This window comes from Scyliorhinus canicula, chromosome 1, assembly GCF_902713615.1.
Source record: "Scyliorhinus canicula chromosome 1, sScyCan1.1, whole genome shotgun sequence".
Lineage (NCBI taxonomy): Eukaryota > Metazoa > Chordata > Chondrichthyes > Carcharhiniformes > Scyliorhinidae > Scyliorhinus > Scyliorhinus canicula.
The window spans coordinates 198,721,139-198,741,966 of NC_052146.1; the positions used below are offsets into that span (position 1 = coordinate 198,721,139).

General features: G+C 40.6%; 1 protein-coding gene across 1 annotated transcript in view; it reads left to right on the forward strand.

Moving 5' to 3' along the window:
* xrn2 (5'-3' exoribonuclease 2) overlaps positions 1-20,828 on the forward strand; it is a 108,555-nt gene that overhangs the window by 81,200 nt on the left and 6,527 nt on the right. Inside the window, 1 exon segment of the mRNA XM_038806018.1 lies at positions 9,216-9,279. Within this exon segment, the coding sequence (XP_038661946.1) occupies positions 9,216-9,279 (64 nt within the window).

Sequence of the window (20,828 nt, forward strand, 5' to 3'; positions counted from 1 at the left end):
GCACATGAACAGAATGATGAACATCATGTAGCAAGCTTCTGCAGTTCACAAAATTGTATGCTTTTTCAATTTGGAAATTTTGATTTCTAAAATGTATTAAAATTGCACAAACATGTTCAAAAAGCGCATCTGTATTGACTTATTTAAATACTTGATATTTAAACCATGCCATTGTTATACCTTTCCAGAAATAATATTTTTATGAATTTGAACGAGGATCAGATATATTTCAGTTCCTTCATTTGTTGTACCTGTAGTACAATATAATGCGATATCAGTTAAGTCACTGGGAGACGTTTTGCTGGATTTTGGGGAATGTAACACTATTAACAAATCCAATGTATGGTTTTTCCTTGAGTGAGATTTGCATGGTTCTTATGACATTGAAGCAAGCTCATTCCTGTGCAGTGTATCTGTATACTGAATATGAATTCATATCCATCTGGAGGCATATACAGATTGCCAGTAACTTTGCTCAGCAAATCGGTGGTTGCACTTAAATGTGAGGCATAATGATAGAGGATAGGAAGCATCGGAACATTCCCCCAAAACATAATGAATGATATATAATACCCATGTAAATAACCAATTGTTTGAGCTTTCAGTACAAATGAAAGGCACTTTTTGTATTTTAAGAGATGTGGTAAAGATATTGAACGAGATAACTGATATTGGAGGAAGGAAGCTGGAGGGTCTCTTTGCTGTCCAGGATGATCCGATTGTAGTGGACGGTTTTAGCAGAGAAGCGTATGGCCCGGTTAAGGCTGATCAGATCCGGCCTGATGTGATGGATGGCTAAACCAAAACATGGTTGAATCATGCGTTAACTCCTTGAACTTTAGGGATTAAAGATGAATCCATGCGTGGAGGAATCATCAGGGAGGGGGAGCGACGGTGAAGCATTTGTTGGGGATGGGCATGAAAGGTGGAAAATGAGGGAATAGTTGGATAAATCAATGGATGCAGTTATCTTGGCAAATGAAGAGTGATAAAGGCCGACAGCATAGAAAAGGCTCTTCGGCCCAACGCATCTGAACTGGTCAAAAATCACAACTATTTTAATCCCATTTTCCATCACTTTGTCCGTTGCCTTGTGTGCCTTGGCACCGCAAGTGCACATCTAAATACTACTTAAATATTATGAGGGTCTCTGCCTCCGCCACCCTTTCAGGCAGTGAGTTCCAGACTTCCACAAGTTTCTGGGTGAAAATGTTTTTTCCTCACATCCCCTCTAAACCTCCTGCCCCTTACCTTAAATCTATGCCCCCTGGTTATTGATCCCTGTACCAAGGAGGAACATTTATTCCTGTTACTCATCTATGCTCCTCATAATTGTATACATCTCTATCATGTTGTCTCTGCTCTGAGGAAAACAACTCCAGTCTATCCAATCTCTCTTCATAGCTAAAACTCTCCAGCCCAGGCAACAACCTGGTAAATTTCCTCTGCAACCTTTCCAGTGCTATTATATCCCTCCTATAATATGAATTCCTGAACTGCGCACAATACTCTAGTTGTGGTCTACCAACATTTTATTTGTTCCAGCATAACCTCCCTGCTCTTAAACTCTATGCCTCGGGCAAGTATGCTATGTGATTCTTAAACCAAAGTATCTACCTGGTCTGCTACCTTAAGGGACCTGTGCACATGCACACATAGTTCCTCTGATCCTCGGTGCTTCCCAGTATCTTGCTGTTTATAATGTATTCTGTTGCCTTGTTTGTCCTGCCCAAGTGCACAACCTCAAACTTTCTGGATTTAATTCCATTTGCCACTGATCAGTTTATCTGACCAGCCCGTCTCTATCCTCCTGAAATCGAAGGCCATCCTCTTCAATATTTACCATCCCACCAATTTTGGTATTATCAGCAAACTCACTGATCAACCTTCCTATATTCATGCCTAAATAATTTGTCAAAACCACAAACGAGCCCCAACACTGATCCCTGCGGGACCCCAGCGGACACAGACTTCCACAGACTGGTGATGGTCGAGGGGGTCAGGAAAACAACCCTCGACCATCACCGTCTGCTTCTAAATTTCTTTGAATCCCATGGGCACTTACCTTTTCTATCAGTCTCTCATGTGGGACCTTATCAAAAGCCTAGTTGAAATCCAGTAGCCCTTGTCTATACACCTGGTCACCTCTTTGATAGATTAAATCAAGTTGGTCAGACCTGACCTCCCCTTAATAAAACCGTGCTGAATGTTCATGATTAATTTTGACTCTCAGGAGTACTTCCAAAAGAATCCCCACCAGAGATTAGACTGACTGGCTTATAGTTTCCTGGTTTATCCCTTCCTCCCTTCTTGAGTAATTATTCTACTTTGGCTATCCTCCAGTTCCCAGATCAGTGGCAAATGGAATTAAATCCACCTCTTCTGTGGCCAGAGAGGAATTAAAATTATTACCAGCACCGCTGCTTTTTCTCCCTTGCCTCACTCAGAAACCCGGGATACATTTCATCTGGCCCTGGAGACTTGTCCATTTTCAAGCATGACAGATCACTTAGAACCTCCTCTCTGTCCATGTTAATTTCTTTAATTTTATCACATTCCTTCTCCCTGATTTCTATACCCATACTGGCCCTTTCACTAGTGAACACCGACACATAGTATTAATCTAGAACCCTACCTGCGTCCTCTGGCTCCACACACACATCAATGATTGAAGAGTTCTGTTTTAAAAAAAATAAAAATAAATGCTTCATCTGCTGCCTGTCCAATCTCAAATTATACCAATACACTTATCCACTTTTTCCTCCAAGAAAGTCATTTTGCTCTGGATCAGTATTTTATGCATCTTATTGCAATCAAATTTACAGCATATAGACATTACTTTTTATGGGTCATCATACAATATATTCGTGTCAATTTTCAGTCCATTTGTCCGGCAATTAACAGGAATAATAATAATCTTTATTGTCACAGGTTAACTTACATTAACACTGCAATGAAGTTACTGTGAAAATCCCCGAGTCGTCACCCTCCGGCTCCTGATCAGGTATACTGAGGGAGAATTCAATGTCCAGTTCACCAAACAGCACGTCTTTCATGACTTGTGGAAGGCACCCGGAGGAAACCCACGCAGACACGGGGAGAACGTGCAGACCTCCGCACAGACAGTGACCCAAGCAGGAATCGAACCCGAGATCTTGGTGCTGTGAAGCAACAGTGTTCTGTCCCCGATTAACCTAAAAGTGTCTTCTCCCAGTCCACTCTGGCCAAATCATATCTGATCTTACTAATATCCACCTTTCCCCAGTTTAGAACTTTGATTTCAAGCCCATCCTTGTCCTTTTCCACAACAATCTTGAATCTGAGTTATGATTACTTTCAGCAAAATGCATCCCCACTGATGCATCAAAAGCTTGCTATCTGGCTTTGTTAACTAAAGTTAATTATAGGTCCTTCTACGTACTGGCTTAAAAGGTTCTCCTGGATGCATTTTAAGAATTTAGCTCCCTCTAAACATTTTACACTATGACTACCCGGTTTATGTTGGAGAAGTTGAAATCCTCCACTATCACTACCCTACTACTGTTTTCCTTCTCTGAAATTTGCCTCCATATCTGCTCTTCTATTTCTCTGGGACTGGGGCCTATAGAACACTCCCAGCAATGTTATTGCTCCTTTTTGGGTTTTGTTCTACTGAAAAGGCTTCATTTGAAGAGCCTTTTAAGATGTCCCTCTCTACTGCTATAATTGATTACTTTATCAAAATTGTGACACCTCTTTCTCCTTTACCTCCTCCCTTGTCTCGTCTGAAGATCCTATATCCTGCACTATTGAGCTGCCAATCCTGCCCGTCTCTCAACCATGTCACTGGCAGTACGGTGGCGCAGTGGTTAGTACAGCTGCCTCACTGTGCTGAGGTCCCAGTTCGATCCCGGCTCTGAGTCACTGTCTGTGTAGAGTTTGCACATTCTTCCCTTGTTTCCGTGGATTTTGCCCCCACAACCCAAAGATGTGCAGGGTAGGTGGATTGGCCACATAAATTGCCCCTTCATTGGAAAAATTAATTGGGTACTCTAAATTTTGAAAAGAAAAATGGCTCAGTGACAGCAATGGCAGCATACCCCCATGATTTAATTTGTGCCCTCAACTCATCTGCCCTGTTGGTCGCAAAACATAGCTCAACAAATAGGCTTCTGTAAAGCAGAGGGTGACTCCACCCAGAAGTCAAATTTCAGCCACGGCCATGAGGTTACTACATTCATCACAGAAAGGTTCTGAATAGGAAGAACCATGTTGGTTTGTGAACCGATCTGGAATTAACATCTGAAGGTATACTTTTTCCTGATGGCAATGATGGACATGGTGAGCAGGACAGGAAGAAAGTTTTGAGGTTTGGTCCCCAGGGTGTGTGCGCTAGAAGTAAGGAATGGTGGTGTGGCTAGGTGACAGATAAAAGATTATTATTATCTATTATTAGATAAGGAAGGGCCAAAGAGGGAGTTAGTACATGGAGGGCAGAGGTTTAGATGATTTCAAGTTTTAGAGGGTCGACTGTGGGACACTAAGCAGGAGTGCATTGGAATAGCCAGCTTTAGAGGGAAGCTCTGAATGAAAGTTTCAGCAGTGGATGAGCAGAGACTGGAGGAAAGGTGGGCAATGTTACAAAGATGGCAAAGGGAACTCCCGACGATATGTGGTCGGAAGTTCAACTCGGGGTCAAATGTTACAGCAAAATTTCAAATGGGTTGGTTTACTCTGACTGTTGGATGGAGTTTGGAATGTGGACCAAAAACAACAGCTTCAGTCTTTCCAGTATATAGTTGGAGGAAACACCTCGTCCAATCTGGATTTCGGGTAAGCAGTCTGATAATTTAGCAATCGTGGAGGAGTTGAGAAGGGTGTGGCGAAGTAGAGTTCTGTGTTGTCAGGGTACACATGAAAATTAATGCTTTGATTTTGGATGTTATTACCAAAAGGTTGAATGCCGATGAGAAATAGGAGGAGCCCAAGTATAAACACTTGGGGACACCAGAGGTAACGATGTGGGAGTTGTGGAAGGGAAGTGATTGCATGTGACACCTGATTCCAATTGGGTACAATGGAATGGCGCAGTGGCTAGCATTGCCGCCTCACAGTGCCAGGGACCTGGGTTCATTTCCAACCTTGGGTGACTGTGAAGTTTGCACATTCTCCTCGTGTCTACGTGCGTTTCCTCCCACAGTCCAAAGATGTGCAGGTTAGGTGGATTGGCCATTTCAAATTGTCCCTTAGTATCTAACGGTTAGATGGGATTATGGGTTTACAGGGATGGGATGTGTGAGTGGGCCTAGGTGGGGTGCTCTTTCGGAGGGTCGGGGTAGATTTGATGGGCCGAATCACCGTCTCCTGCACAGTACAGTAGGCATTCTATGATAAGAATGGAGCTTTTGAGAGCAGTCCCAGCTAGATGTCAGTGCAAGGGCATTGAAGGAGGACGGAGGGCGGCACGGTGGCACAGTGGTTAGCATTGCTGCCTACGGCGCTGAGGACCCGGGTTCGAATCCCGGCCCTGGGTCACTGTCTGTGAGGAGTTTGCACATTCTCCCCGTGTCTGCGTGGGTTTCACCCCCACAACCCAAAGATGTGCAGGCTAGGTGGATTGGCCACGTTAAATTGCCCCTTAATTGGAAAAAATGAATTGGATATTCTAAATTTATAAAAAAAAAAAAAAAAAAAATTGAAGGAGGACGGTGTGGTCAGTTGTGTCAAAAGCTGCAAACGAGTCAAGAAGAGCAAGGAAGGAAAATCTACCTTTGTATTGGTCATTCAGGATGCCATTTGTGACTTTGATGAAACCAGTTTCTGTATGGCAGGAGGGTTTTATGGGCTCCCATAATTCTTACATGAAATGTGCAACTGGATACTGTGCAGCCCCCTGCCAGTTGACCTAAAATTGAGAGCCAGAGCTTGGGTCTCCACTTGTTACGATTGTCTGGAATGGGATTTGAACCCTGCAACCTCTGACTGAATAGGAGTATTGTAGAGAATCATAGAATTTACAGTGCAGAAGGAGGCCTTTCGGCTCATCGAGCATCCTACCCAAGCCCACACCTGCACCCTATCCCCACAACCAAGTAACCCCACTCAACATTAAGGGCAATTTTGGACACTAAGAGCAATTTTACCTGCACATCTTTGGACTGTGGGAGGAAACCGGAGCACTAGGAGGAACCCCGCCCACACACTGAGAACGTGCAGACTCCACAGCAGTGACCCAAGCTGGGAATCGAACCTGGGACCCTGGAGCTTTGAAGCAATTGTGCTAACTACTATGCTACTGTGCTGCCCCGAGATCTGCTTTCTTAAATTTAAATGGCTACCTGTAAGATTTTATTCCCTAAACTTTCCATGATTTAAAGAAAGTGCTGGAAACAGAAATTAATATATTTGCATAGTTGTGCGTTCCGTAACATGAAGCTATTCCAAGCTAATTTCTTCAGAGAAATCCTGTTAACTGTCATTTAAAGATTACTTATTCTGTACTTCCTCTGAACTGATATTGCTTAGGAACAAAGGAATCGGAGCAGGCCAATTTACTCTCTCAAGTCTGTTGGGTCATGACTGATTTGCGACCTAAAATCTGCCCACTTCTGCATAACCCTCGGGTAACAAAATTCCCGATTTTAAAATTAACAGTTGGGAATTGCAAACTTCTACCGCTCTTTTGCTTTTATTAATTTCACTTCTGGAATGTTTGACTTTAATATTTAGGCAATGCCCTCCTAGGTGTGGAATTAATTTCTCTCCATCTACTCTATCTCTGCTCCTTTAATATTTTGCAAACTTTGATCACATTTCTTAATATTCTAAATTCTGTGGAATACCATTTGTAATCCCGCCTATGTTTCACTCCGTCTAAGGCCACTATATCCTTCCTAGGGTGCAGTGCCCTGAATTGCTCAGAGTAATCCTGAGCATCATCTAACCAGGGCTTTGTAAAGCCGAAGCATAATTGTTATCCCCTGTTCTTCGAGATATAATTGCCAGTAATCCAGTAACCTTTTTGGTTATTTTCTGGACCTGTTCGTGAACATTTTAATCAATATACCTGGAACCCCAAGTCTCTTTGGACGTCCACTGTTTCTTGCTGTTCGCCATTTGAAAGTACCCTGTTCCATCTTTTTGGGTCCAAAGTGGATGAGCTCATATATGCTTACATTGAAATCTATTTGCAAAAGTTTACCCCTTCACTTAATAGTTCTTTGTAGTTATCTGCTTCCATTTACACTGCTTACAGTGCTGCTACTGTATTTGTATTATCAAATTTGAGTGTTTATTTCCATTCCATCAATAAGTCATTAATAAATAGTGAATAGTTGAGGTCCCAACACAGATTGCCTCTAATTGAATTGATTTTCTTTTGCATAAAGTGTACGCTGTTAGCCGCTGGGAGTATCCGTGTGCAGTGGACGGTGGACACTCCCTATACCCTTTTTGCTGAGTTCTTTCTGCAGTATTACGGTGATAGGAAGAGTTGTTAGTCGGCAGCATTATATAACTCCTAGTGGGCAATAGGACATCATGGTTAGATGTCAGAGCACCTAATGGGAGAGAATGGTTGAAGAACAAAAAATGTTGTAGCTTGTATGTATCTAAGAGTATATCTGACTGCTGCCAGGTAACTTCAGTGTTGCTAGATATAAGTCGGAATTTGATAAAATATTTATTCATATTCTAGGATTAATATAGGTTTGCCCTACAAACAAATTTCTTATAAACTAATATCTGACAATATTGCCTAACCACTAAACAAATGTTAGACAATTTATACTGCAGGTGATCCCATTCAGGTCAACCGTTGACTGCTTTTCATTGTCAACAAGGTCAAACAAAATGGAGTGATCTGCTAGATATGCCTCATCCATAAGGGCTACAAACTAAATCCAAAGCACAATAACCTCAGCTAAACAAAATCTGAACCTTTTGTCAAAATTGTGCTCGAGATGAATATAATGGAAATTTAACATGTGCCATTTTGGAAATCTAAAGCCAGTGCCAAGCACTTCCCAGCCAGCATAGCTAGGTAGAGAACAGAGTGAAAGCTTCAATAATGTAATTCAGCCCAACTTCAAGAGCCTTATAGCCTTGGTCCAAACATGGACAGAAGTGCTGTAATCAAAAAGGAAGATGAGCGTGACTGCCTTCGACATCAAGAGAACTTTTGAATGTGTGGCTTCAAGGAGCCCTGAACAAACTGAAGTCAATGGGAATCGATGGGAAAACTCTCCACTGGTTGGGACCATACTTAGCACAAAGGAACGTGGTTGTGACTGTTGGAGGCCAATATTCCCAATCTCAGGACATGGCTGCAGGACTACCATATGCACCTACACATGCCAGGTAATGACCATCAACAAGAGAGAATGTATCTCCTCGTGGCATTCAATGGCATTGCCATCACTGAATCCCCCACCATCAACATCTAGAGGTAGCCATTGACCATAAACTGAACTGGATTAGCCATGCAAAGACTATGGCTACAAGAGCAGGTCAGAGGCAGTGAATTCTGTGGAGAATAATTTGCTTCCTGACTCCCCAAAGCATGTTCACCATTTACAATGCACAGATCAGATTATAGTGGAATACACTCTATCTGCCTCGATGAGTGTGGCTGTAACAACATTTGAAGCTTGACACCATCCAGGACACTGCAGCCCATTTAATTGTCATTGCCATCTTGTAAAGGGCAGTTTGGGATGGACAACAAATGCTGCCTAGCTACTGATGCCCACATCCCATTAAAGAATTGTAAAAAGCAATTTGCATGTCAGTATGATATTTTTCCATTTTACTTGATGGTTTCGAGTTGCATTCCTAATTTTTCAGGTGTACTGAATGTCATTCATTGTTGAATTAAGCGCTGGACAGTAGACTGAGGCTACCATAAAGCATTTTACATCGGACCACACATAGCAACGGCATATCTTTGCACATCTAGAAATTTATTTAAAGCAGCACCATATTAAACAATTTTTTGCAGTTAATTACAGGCAGCACCAAAATATGAATTTTCTATTCTGTGGGAGTTCATGAAAACCTGATTTATCATTGGCTGACAATTTTGTAAAAAGTGAAGCTTGGTTGTAATGCTCTGTATAAGATTGAACAGATTTGTGTTGTCTTTTTTTGTTTTCACAAAGTCCCAATATTGAAGTATTCTAATTCTAAAATATGAAGAATTTATTGTAATTCTACTAATATAGTTGTATTATCCACAGGTTTGAGACCTCAAGATTCATGGCGTGCTCCACAACCGCTTTTTCAGCAGCTTATACCTCAGAGGTACGAATTAAGTAATTTTAAGGCTGTTTAGTTAACTTGTCTAGAAGACCAACATAAAGTGTGCAGCTTGCACGTTATTTATGTTAGTGACCTGACCAGCATCTCTCTACCACTGAAAAGAAATTAACTACCGGTAGTCATTTTTCTTATTGCTGTTTATGGTGTACAATTCACTGCTGTGCTTCCCTGCATTACATTAAAAGTATTTCATTAATAGTAAATGCTGAAGATATGAAAGGCATTTTATAAATGCAGGTTTGTTTTCTTCATCAGTTTCTTTTTTTTCCCGGTATCATACATTGTCTTCATTTAATTTATGATCTTGTGTTTAGATGGGCATGTGATGAGTGTATGTTGGTAGTTAATTTCTAGTTTGTATGGATACTTTTGTTACCTGTCACATTTGAAATTACTTTGTTCAGCGTAGTCTGGAAAAGCTGTTCTACTTGGGGCTCAGAATTATTTTGTTGTTGCAATTCTCAACTGTTGTGATATCTAAATTGTCCCATACTTGTTCAAGCAGGGCTTTTTAAAATTAATGTGCCTCATTTAATTGAGAATACACGTTTTAAAACATATCTATTTTGCTGATATATTTGACAGATGAAAAGTCAGATCCTGTTAAGGGTATCTAGAATTTGTTGGTTCCCAAATTGCATTAGCTAGAGGAACTGATTGCTGTATTATGAATTATAACCACAAAGGTCGAGCTGTGTGCTTCGTTTTATGTTCTTATCAAATTCTTTACTTTAAGTGGCGCATTTGAGCATATATAATGAATCAGCATGTTGTTGGTGATCTCAGCCATTGGAGTACTAATGTTGGTGTTGGCATATTTCACAAGGAAATGAGAGAGATATTCCATTAGATATTTCAAGACCCCAATGTCACATGTAGTTGTGAGGATGCTGACAGTCGTGCCCCCTCTGATGCATCTTCTGCGGCCCATGGATGAGTAATGACCATGAAGTGCTGAAGTGCAGTGGATAATGTACCACTATACAATGGTTAGGGAATAAAAAATTAGGTACTCATCTAAACTTGCATTGAGGACAACATATGACGAGACAAGGTTTATTATCAACCAGTAAATCCCCAAACAATTTATATTAATTTTCAACTAGACATCAGTTGAAGTTGCTTACTGAAAGTATCTGGTGATGTGCACAGCTTTTGTTCACCTGCCAGTTAAGTGCATAGTCGTGGAAAGATCTTCAAAATGGATGGGGAAAAAGCACGAACTGTCCACAAAGCAGAATAAAGGACGTCTTTAATGCATGGGAATGCTTATTTGTTGATCTCTTCATATAACCCAAAAATAGCTTTGTTATTTGTGGTTTCAGACATACGACATAATGTTTATATAGAAACAGTAAAGCCACTAACAGGGTATCTAGCCATTCGGATGCTGCTGATAATCTTGTTAAATGAGAATGAAGTTTTTCTTTCCAAAAGCATGCTATTAAAGATCTTGTACCTTATAAAAGCATGAATTAACATTGATGCTCTCATCATTGTTACTAATCAGAAATTGGAACTAAACTTTATTAGCTATACTTGTCGAACTTGGGCAGCAGGATCTCATTGCTGATTTCAGATTTTAGTTTTTACATTTACACTACTGCTTATAACCTTCAATAGTCCACCAGTTAACTCTCGCCATTTGGTAGCATAATACTGCTTCCCTTGTTTTTATTTATCAAATATTGATAGCCTGAGCAAATGCATTTCCATCTGAATTGCTTTTTATGGCAAAAACTGACCACAATGAATAGGTGTGGAAATGAGACCGTACGTATAGAACCTGCCATTTGCAGAAGGGAGTTCCCAACTTCGACCACGCTGTGTATGTAAATATTTCCTTGTTACATGCCTTAAAGGTCTGGCTGTAGGTTTTAGACTATGTCCCAGTTGAGATTCCCCAATTAGTGGAAATACTTTGTTTTCTCTCTCACTTGCCTACCTCTTCACATTGAAAGAATTGATCAAATATAACCCCGCAACATTCTAAATCTCTGACAAAACAAACATGCTGTTGGAGCTTTTCGCCTTGCAAGAATACCAAATCTGAAAAGGAACAACAATTTGCACTGCCTGAGAAGAGTTGGCAAGTGGGCTTTGATTTGTAGAGGTGGCACCTTGAGGAATGCACTAGAAAACAGTTAACTTCCAAACTTTTGTTTAAATTCAAACTAGACAAGTTGGCTGTGATTGGCCAAAGTATTGCCATGGGCAATGAAGCAGAGTGGCTGTCCCCAAGCTTTTGTTTAATTGGAAAAGGTGCAATGCATAGACATTTTATTTACTGTTTATCAAGAACAGGACCCTGTGTGTGATTATATAATGCTTCTAGCACATCAAATGAGCCACACTGCAAGCCTTACTCAATTTTAAATTGATTGCTAATGTAATTCCAAACATAACCAGGACCGTTTAATAAGTGTTGTCCAATCACGGATCTAACGTTGGACACAAATGTTCTGGGTTTTACAAGCACGGTAATTGAGTACAGCCAGTATACTTTATCTGTTGTAAACAGCCAACGGGCATACTGTTTGATCCACCTGTCACTGATAGCTGGTGTCATTCATATAACACACTGCTCATTTGTGTGGTAAGAAGAAAGTCTTTTTGGCTTGCCTTCAATATTAAGTTTATAAAAATATAATAATTGTGTTATTACTGCATAGTAGGAGTCTGAAACAGCTAGTGTTGAAACACCTTGCTCTTCCAGGGTAACTTGAGGTAGATTAGACACTTTTCAGGATCAAAAGTAGCAGGATGAACACTTTTCCTGAGTTTGTGTGATGTGCGATACGCAGTGAGCAATCAGCCGAACGGGATAACCAGTACCCTGTAGGATAGCTTTGCTGCGCCCTATTTCAGCGGCAACATGTACGATGAGCAATGGTTCGGGCCCTATTTATGAAGTTGCTGACGAGGCCAATCTTTTTAAAAAAAATATTTCTTTATTCTCCTTTTTCGCATTTTCTCCCAAATTTAAACCACCAACAATAATCAGTAATAAACAATAATCAGTAACAAATATGTCAATCCCCATACCAATAACAATGATCCCATCCTCCCACCAAACCCAAAACATTTGCCCACATGTTCACATAAACAACTGACAAAAAGGAATCCGGAATCACCCACAGCCACCATTAACACCCATTGCCCCCCTCTTCTCCCCCCCCCCCCCCCCCCCCCCCCAAAACTAATGTTCGATGTTATCCAGTTCTTGAAAGTGCATAATGAATATTGCCCATGAATTGTGGAACCCCTCCATCCTTCCCCTCAGTTCAAACTTAACCTTCTCGAGAGTCAAGAATTCCAACAGATCCCCTTGCCATGCCAGGGCACAGGATGGAGAGGCTGCCATCCAAACCATCAGGATCCGCCTTCGGGCGATCAACGAGGCGAAGGCTACAACATCTGGACGAGGCCAGTCTTGTAGGGTATGGAACTGTAAGTATCCCAATTTATATTGGGGCAGGTTTAGCGCAGGGCTAAATCGCTGCCTTTGAAAGCAGGCCAGCAGCACAGTTCAATTCCCATACCAGCCTCCCCAAACAGGTGCCGGAATGTGGCGACTAGGGACTTTTCACAGTAACTGTGAAGCCTACTTGTGACAATAAGCGATTTTCATTTCGTTTCGTTATATATTGATCAGTCAAGGTGGTCTTCCAGTATTTGGTAGTAGAGAACCCATTAGCAGATTTCTCAACCAACGTGCAGAGGAAAAGGAACTTAGACCATAGAGCTTAGACCACAGAATTTACAGTGCAGAAGGAGGCCATTCGGCCCATCGAGTCTGCACCTGCCCTTGGAAAGAGCACCCTATTTAACCCCACACTTCCACTCTCTCCCAGTAACCAGTAACCACACCTAACCTTTTTTGGACACTAAGGGCAATTTAGCATGGCCAGTCCACCTAACCTGCACATCTTTGGACTGTGGGAGGAAACCCACGCAGACAGGGGGAGGATGTGCAGACTCTGCACAGACAGTGACCCAACCGGGAACTGAAGCTGTGAAGCAACTGTGCTAACCACTGTGCTGCCGTGCTGCTCTTGTTTGACCCTTCCATTTTAAATGTTAATTTTAGCACAGGATGGAGCCGTTAGGTGTGTATGGCAAGCCTTGAATGCAGCTGCAGATTCAAATATAGGATCTATTTATCAGAAATGTGCAACGGGTAGAGGTTCAGGGTAATTCTGTCGAAGACATGTTTCATGTGGAAACCAACTTAGATGTCAGTAACAGCTAATCCCATGGAAAATATACCTATTTGGAAATACATAATATCATAGTCATAGAGGTTAACAGCATGGAAAAAGGCCCTTTGGCCCAGCCTGACCATTTCACCCAGTTTTCACCACGAAGCTAGTCCCAATTGCCTGCATTTGGTCCAAATCTGTCAATACCCATCTTGCCCACATAGCTGTCTAAATGCTTTTTCATTAAAACTGAACTCAATTGCACAAGTTGCTGAATCCACAAGTTCAATTCAGACGATGGGGTTGTGTATAGATCACCATGGTATGGACACATAGTGTACATATCTATGACTTCCTTGAGCAGTACATTAGTGAATAGGCTGGCAGAGTCAAACAACCACATAGCTATAATATTGCTATTGATATGCAAGTATAGTATGGTCTTTGCAAAGGTGAAGGAACATTCACCATGTATGTGGAAAACTGGCTCAGAACTGGTGTAGCAACTGTCGTTGAACTATTGGCCACACAATCAGTCAGAGAGAAGATGGTGCAAAAGGGACATCACTTTTGTGTGTCTTGGGCCATACTTGAAGCCCATGCAGATGTGGACACAATGGATCATGAGATGAACGATGAATTTGGTGTGGTTGGAACATTAGATGTTGTTTCCAAATGCATTCCTTCAGTTAAGTTTTGGAAGGAATTTTACATGGTCCTTTGTTTTGAGTTTTCCTTCCTGCCACAATGTGTTTGCATCATTCTATCCTCTTACAGACAATTGAAAAAACAGTTGTGCGTTATAAGAAAAAAAATTTCAACTGATGCTGATAGTGGATAGCATGTTAGTCCATTACTTGAACGATTTCTTTCTCCTCCAAACTTCCAAATTGTAACGGTTGTCTTATTCCACAGTAACTCTTAGTGAATTACCTTGGTGCTAATATCACCCATGGTCCTAAACACCTTTTAGGTGAATGCCTAATCTGAATAGTTTGTTGTAACTGAAATCATTGTTCATGTAGAGACAATGTATACAGCTCTCTGTAGCTTTAAAAAGAGCTTTGATGCACAACTCAACTCCTTGGGTGATTTGCTTTTGTATGCGGTGGGATTAACAAAAATACAGATTGGTGCTGGAAACCAAGACTCGATGAAAAGTTTATTTGCACAAGTCAAACTTAAAATGAGGTTGGTATTCTTTTGGATGCATTGGTTTCCCACTCTTAAATTACTGGAAGCCAAGTTCCTGCCTCAAAGATGCTGTCTAAGCTACAAGGACTTTAAACTAGTCAATGGTACTGAGACCTTTGAGGGGAAGTCGATGCAGTTTCAAAAACAAGTCACAGGACAGAGTAAAGAAATAGTCAGGAATCCTAACTCGGGTATGACCGGTAATGGCAAAACTATAAGAAGTATATTGATTAAAATAGAAGAAAGAAATAATAGATGAATTTAAAGCATCAGTGCTGAGCGGCAAGTTAGAGTGTATGGCCCACATAGTTCTATATACAAATGCATGGAGTGCAAGGAATAAATTAAATGAGCTGCAGGCAAAAATTCAAATTGGAGATTATTATATAGTAACCATTACTGCGGCATGGCTGCAGGATGGTCAGGACTGCGAACTTAATGTACCAGGACTGGTTGGGAATAGGCTTTGGGGGGGAGGGGGGCAAGAGAGATTGGCCTTACTGGTTAGAAGTGAATCAGTTCATTGATGGGAGAAGAAATACTGAGGGGAAAGCATCCATTGGAAACTTGTAGGTGTACTGAGGAACAGTAAAGGATCTAAAACTGTAATAGGTGCATCTAGACCCCCTGGGAGCAGCTCGGAAGTGCCATATATTATGTAAATGCAGGAAATTAGGCAAGTGTGTTGCGAAGGCAAACTAGTGTGCATGGGGGATTTTAACTTTTAACATAGATTGGGAGATACTGTCAAGCACCTGTCAAAAATTCAGGAGTGTGTCTGGGATAATTTCCCACAGCAAATTGTCCTGGATGCAGCAACAGGACAAACAATATCGGATTGAATAATGAGCCTAATTGTATGTGAACATTTATCAATTAGTGATCATAACATGATCGAATTCAATGTAATGTCTGAAAGTGTAAAGCACAAATTAGCGACTAGAATTTTAGATTTAGGTACAGCCGACTGAATGAGATGAGATGGAGACTGTCCAAAGTTTTAAATAAATTTACAGTACTGAATAATTTTTTTTCTCAAGGGCAATTTAGAGTGGCCACTCCACCTACCAGGCACATCTTTGGGTTATGGGGGTGATACCCATGCAGACACTGGGCGAATGTGCAAACTCCACACGGACAGTGACCCAGGGCTGGAATCGAACCTGGGTCCTCAGCGCAGTGAGGCAGTATGAATGAAATGAAAATCGCTTATTGTCACAAGTAGGCTTCAAATGAAGTTACTGTGAAAAGCCCCTAGTCGCCACATTCCAGCGCCTGTTCAGGGAGGCTGGTACGGGAACCACTGCTCCACCGTGCCACCCTGACTGTCCACAGTAACCTGGGAAAATCTGCTAATGAGTCAAACAACTGAAGAAGAGTGGAAGATGTTTAATAAAACATTTAGTGCAATACAGAACCAGTGTATACCCCTGAGAGGGAAAAACTCACCTTCATAGAAAAAAAACAGCCATGGACAATGAAAGATAAGGGACAGCATAAAACTAAAAAAAAAGGGCTTACAAAAATGCAAAAAAAACAGCTCAGATCCTACCAAGTGGGACAGATGCGAAGACCAGCAAAATGCCACAGTTTATAAGATTTACTAAAAAGGATTATGAAAGGAAACTTGCAAGGGACATCAAAATCAGTGAGAAGTATTAAAATTACATCAAGGGAGGGCAGCACGGTGGCGCAGTGGGTTAGCCCTGTAGTCTCACGGCGCCGAGGTCCCAGGTTCGATCCCGGCTTTGGGTCACTGTGTGTGGAGTTTGCACATTCTCCCCGTGTTTGCGTGGGTTTCGCCCCCACAACCCAAAGATGTGCAAGGTAGGTGGATTGAACACGCTAAATTGCCCCTTAATTGGAAAAATGAATTGGGTACTCTAAATTTTTTATTTCTTTTTTAAATTACATCAAGGGAAAGTGGGTGGTTTGTTGGCCCACTAAAGACTAAAAGTTGGGATATTGTCGATGACTCTGGGTCATGGCAGATATGTTGAATAAATACTTTGTTTCAGTAGTAACAGTAGAAAATGAGGGTAGCTTGCTTTAAGTTCTGAGGTCATTAATGGTGAATCTGGGATAGGGGCTAAATAAAATTTACCCAAATAAAACATTGATAATGAGGAAATTAATGGAACTAAAGAGTGGCAAACCCGCAAGACCCGACGGTTTCCATCCATAGGTGTTAAAGGATGTAGGGAAGCACATTGTAGATACCGGAACTATTAAGTTCCCTAGATTCAGGAATCGTCCCTCTGGATTGGAAGATTGCTCATGTTACTCACTTTTTAAGATGGTCGAAAGAGGAAAACCAGGGAATTACAGACCAGTTAGTTTAACATCTGTGGTGGGGAAATTGTTGGAGTCTAAAATCAATGTTAGGGTAACTGAACACCACAAACATTCAGTTAATCAGGGAGAGCCAGCATGGATTCATGACAGGTAGTTCATGCCTGACAAACCTCATTGAATTTTGTGAGGAGGTGACACAGGTAATGGATGTTGTTTATATGGACTTGGAGAAGGCATTAAGTCCAACATAAGAGACTGTTAACTAAGGTGGAAGCCCACGGAATTGACGGCAAATTACTGACCAGGCTAGGAAATTGGTTGAGTGGTAGGGGACAAAGAATGGGTAGGTACTCAAATTGGCAGGATGTGACTAATGTGTCCCACAGGGATCTGTGGTGGGATCTAAATTGTTTGCATTCATTAACAACTTGGATAATGGCACAGAAAGTCGTATATCCAAATTTTCTGATGACAAAGTTGAGTGGCATTGTAGTTAGGTGTAGGTGACGGCACAAAATTATAAAGGGATGTTGACAAACTAGGCAAATGGGTAAAACTGTGGCTGATGGATTTCAGTGTAAACAAGTGTGCGGTTATCCACTTTGGACCAAAAACGGATAGTACTTTCTAGCTGGTATGAAGCTAACTTCAGTTGATGTGCAAAGAGGTTTAGGGGTTCTGGTGGACAGATCTTTAAAATGCCATTAACAAGTACAGAAAATCATCAAGAAGGCTATTGGAATGCTGGCCTTTATATGTAGAGGACCTGCCTCATGGCGCCGAGGATCCAGTTTCAATCCCGGCCCTGGATCACTGTCCATGTGGAGTTAGCACGTTCTCCCCATGTCTACATAGGTCCCCCTTCCCCCCCCCCCCCCACAACCCAAAGATGTGCAGGGTAGGGTGAATTGGCCACGCTAAATTGTCCCTTAATTGGAAAAAAGAATTGGGTACTCTAATTTATTTATTTTTTTAAAGAGAGAATGTAGAGGGCTGGAGTATAAGGATGGTGAAGTTATGCTGCATCTTGATAAAACTCTGGTTAGACCCACTTGAGTACTGAGCAGGTTTGAGCACCACATCTTCGGAAGGATATTTTGGCCTTCGAGGGAGTGTAACATAAGCTCACAAGAATGATGCCTGGACTTCAAGGGTTGTTATGAGGAGAGATTTTACAAATTAGGCCTGTCCAAAGTCTTCAAGATATTAATAGAAAAAGACAGTAGATAAACATAAACTTTCCACTGGTTGGAGATTCTAGAACTGAGGGAGATAGGGACAGACTGGTCAGGAGAGATGTTAGGAAGTGCTTCTACATACAAACGGGTGGTAGAGGTTTAGAACTCTGTTTCTAAAATGACAATTGATGCTAGATTGTTAATTTTAAATCTGAGATAGATATATTTTTGTTCAGCAAAGATATTAAGGGATATGGGCCAACAGCAGGTATTATGGAGTTAGGCCACTGATCAGCCATGATTTTATTAAATGGCAGGACAGGCTTGAGGGGCTGAATGGCCTACTCCTGTTCCTATGTTCCTAAACATGGTAATCAAATTGCTTATCGTTATCTGCAGTCGATTTTTTACTTCTTTGATTAGCTGAGACTCAGTAGCCTGTTGCCCAATAAATATACTTTACTCGGGATATCCATTGCCTGAAAGGAAACATTCTCTTTTGTGACAGTGAACAGTGCTGTAAAAGTTTTTTACTATAGAATAAGCACCAGCAAAGCTTAAATATATCCCCATTGAACTTTACATGCTGTTGGGCATGTCTTTGTGCAAGAGTAGGCTTTGCATCCAGATTGAGGTCCAGCCAGAGGACAGCTGAAAGCTCCATGGTACTGATGTCTCTATGCTCTAATGATAGGTTTCGATGCCTGCCTTCCTTGGATAGCAGGTGAGTGATTATGTATCACTCATTGGATGGCTGGATCAAGGAGGCTATTCTCTTCCATTCTTCAGGAGCTTTTAGAATTCAGTCAATGATCATAGCTTCTAACTTTTTGCCATTATCACTGTGGAAAATAATTATTTTCCTAATTAGAAAATGTCCAATTCTACTTCTATATATTGGACTATTTGGACCAAATAACCTTGAGCTTCTCTGTTCAAAAGGCAAGTAATTCTGCGTAAAAGTTTATTTTTTTCTTGTTATGCCTTGTCTCTATATTCTGTTCATATAGTTACGGTTGTGTTTTAATGAGTAAAATGGATCAAATCTGTATTAGGTAATCATTTAACATTTAGGTGTGGCCCTTCAGTTAACAAGGACTTCTCTTTGGTCTTTATTCTATTTAGCCTTTTGCAAACTACATAGATTGGTGCAAAATTAACAAAATACCCTCTGCGGTAAACATTAAATCCTATTTAGTGATGACGGTGCGTTTATTAATTCAAAACAGAAATTCATTAATGAGTTTAAATGTAAAATGTACATAAAGTTGAGATAATTTGTTCAATAAAAATGATTCCAACTTTTGGCCAACTTTCCAAGTGCCTGTTAAACATTTTTCTAGTGATAATGTAGTTTTACTCATGTAATCTTAATAACCTCCTCGACCTAACATTCTTCCAACTCAGAAATGTCATTTGTTTTTAGCCAATACCTACTCGATTAAAATTGAATTTGCTTTAACCATCCCAACATTCAGTGTCCTGACTAGAAAAGATTAATATTTAGTTTATTTCATCAAGCTAATATTTAGTTTATTTCATCAAACTGCATACATAATGCATCCATTATGATATTAAATTAATCTTGGTAAAAATCATTTTACTTTGAAAAATTATTCCTGTTAGGGTCTGTTGGCCATGGCCTGTTTGAATGTTGTGTCTGTAATTATAAAATTAATTCCATGTTGGAAGTTTAAATCTGCATTAGATTTTGGGGTAAGCTAAGCAAATTTCTTTTGAGAATCGCGAAGATTAATGAGGCATAACTAATGTGTTCCACTATTATCATTTTGTGCTGGAACCACAGTATTAGTACAGACGAACCATTGATTCTTGCTACAAACCTCTTCAAGTACTAATCAGCTTCTTTGGTACAACTTTTCAGGCCTGACAAGCCCATTGTGGAGCAGTGTCACTGTAGGTCAGTAGTTATTAGTGGCAACCGAAAACAGTTTCTTTAACTACTTAAGATTGAACTGAATTAAATACAGAAGAAACCTGAAGGAGGATTACTGAATTTGTAAGGTTCAATAGTACTGCGCAGTAGAATGAATGTGACATGGTTTTGTAATAAGGGATTTTGTAAGGGATGTGTATGTGTACATGTAAGGCATGAATGTGAAATTTTTGTACAAGAAATTGTTTTAACTTTGTAAGTTTAAATAAAAATTTCCCTGAGTGTTGATGGACCTTTAGCTTCAGTTTCAGAATGTTAATATTTCTACTTTGAAGAGCCCATATAAATAACACTAAGGTTAACAGCTTCAAGATGTTTCTGCAATATTGTACTTCTACACAGAATAGTCACTTTCCGTTGAAGGTTGCAAGCCTTTCTTCCTCATGCACTAATTTGAAAAATAGATCCAACCTGTGCTCCATTGTCATTTCTTCAACAAAAATATGGTTCCAGTGAACCATGTACATTGTCTGGTTGATCTGTTTCTGTAAAATAAAGACCGACATCTGTCCTGAGTCAAGGAAAGTAATTATAATCGATATCTCTAACTCTACGTATTCTGATCCAAGGTCACTAACATCACAACGTGTAATATTATCTATTTTTGACTGATGCACAAATCATATAGTGATCACGTTTAGCAATGTTCTGTGGAACTTCTTAAGCTCCCACGATAACAGAGTTGCAAACATTTTGTAGGTGACC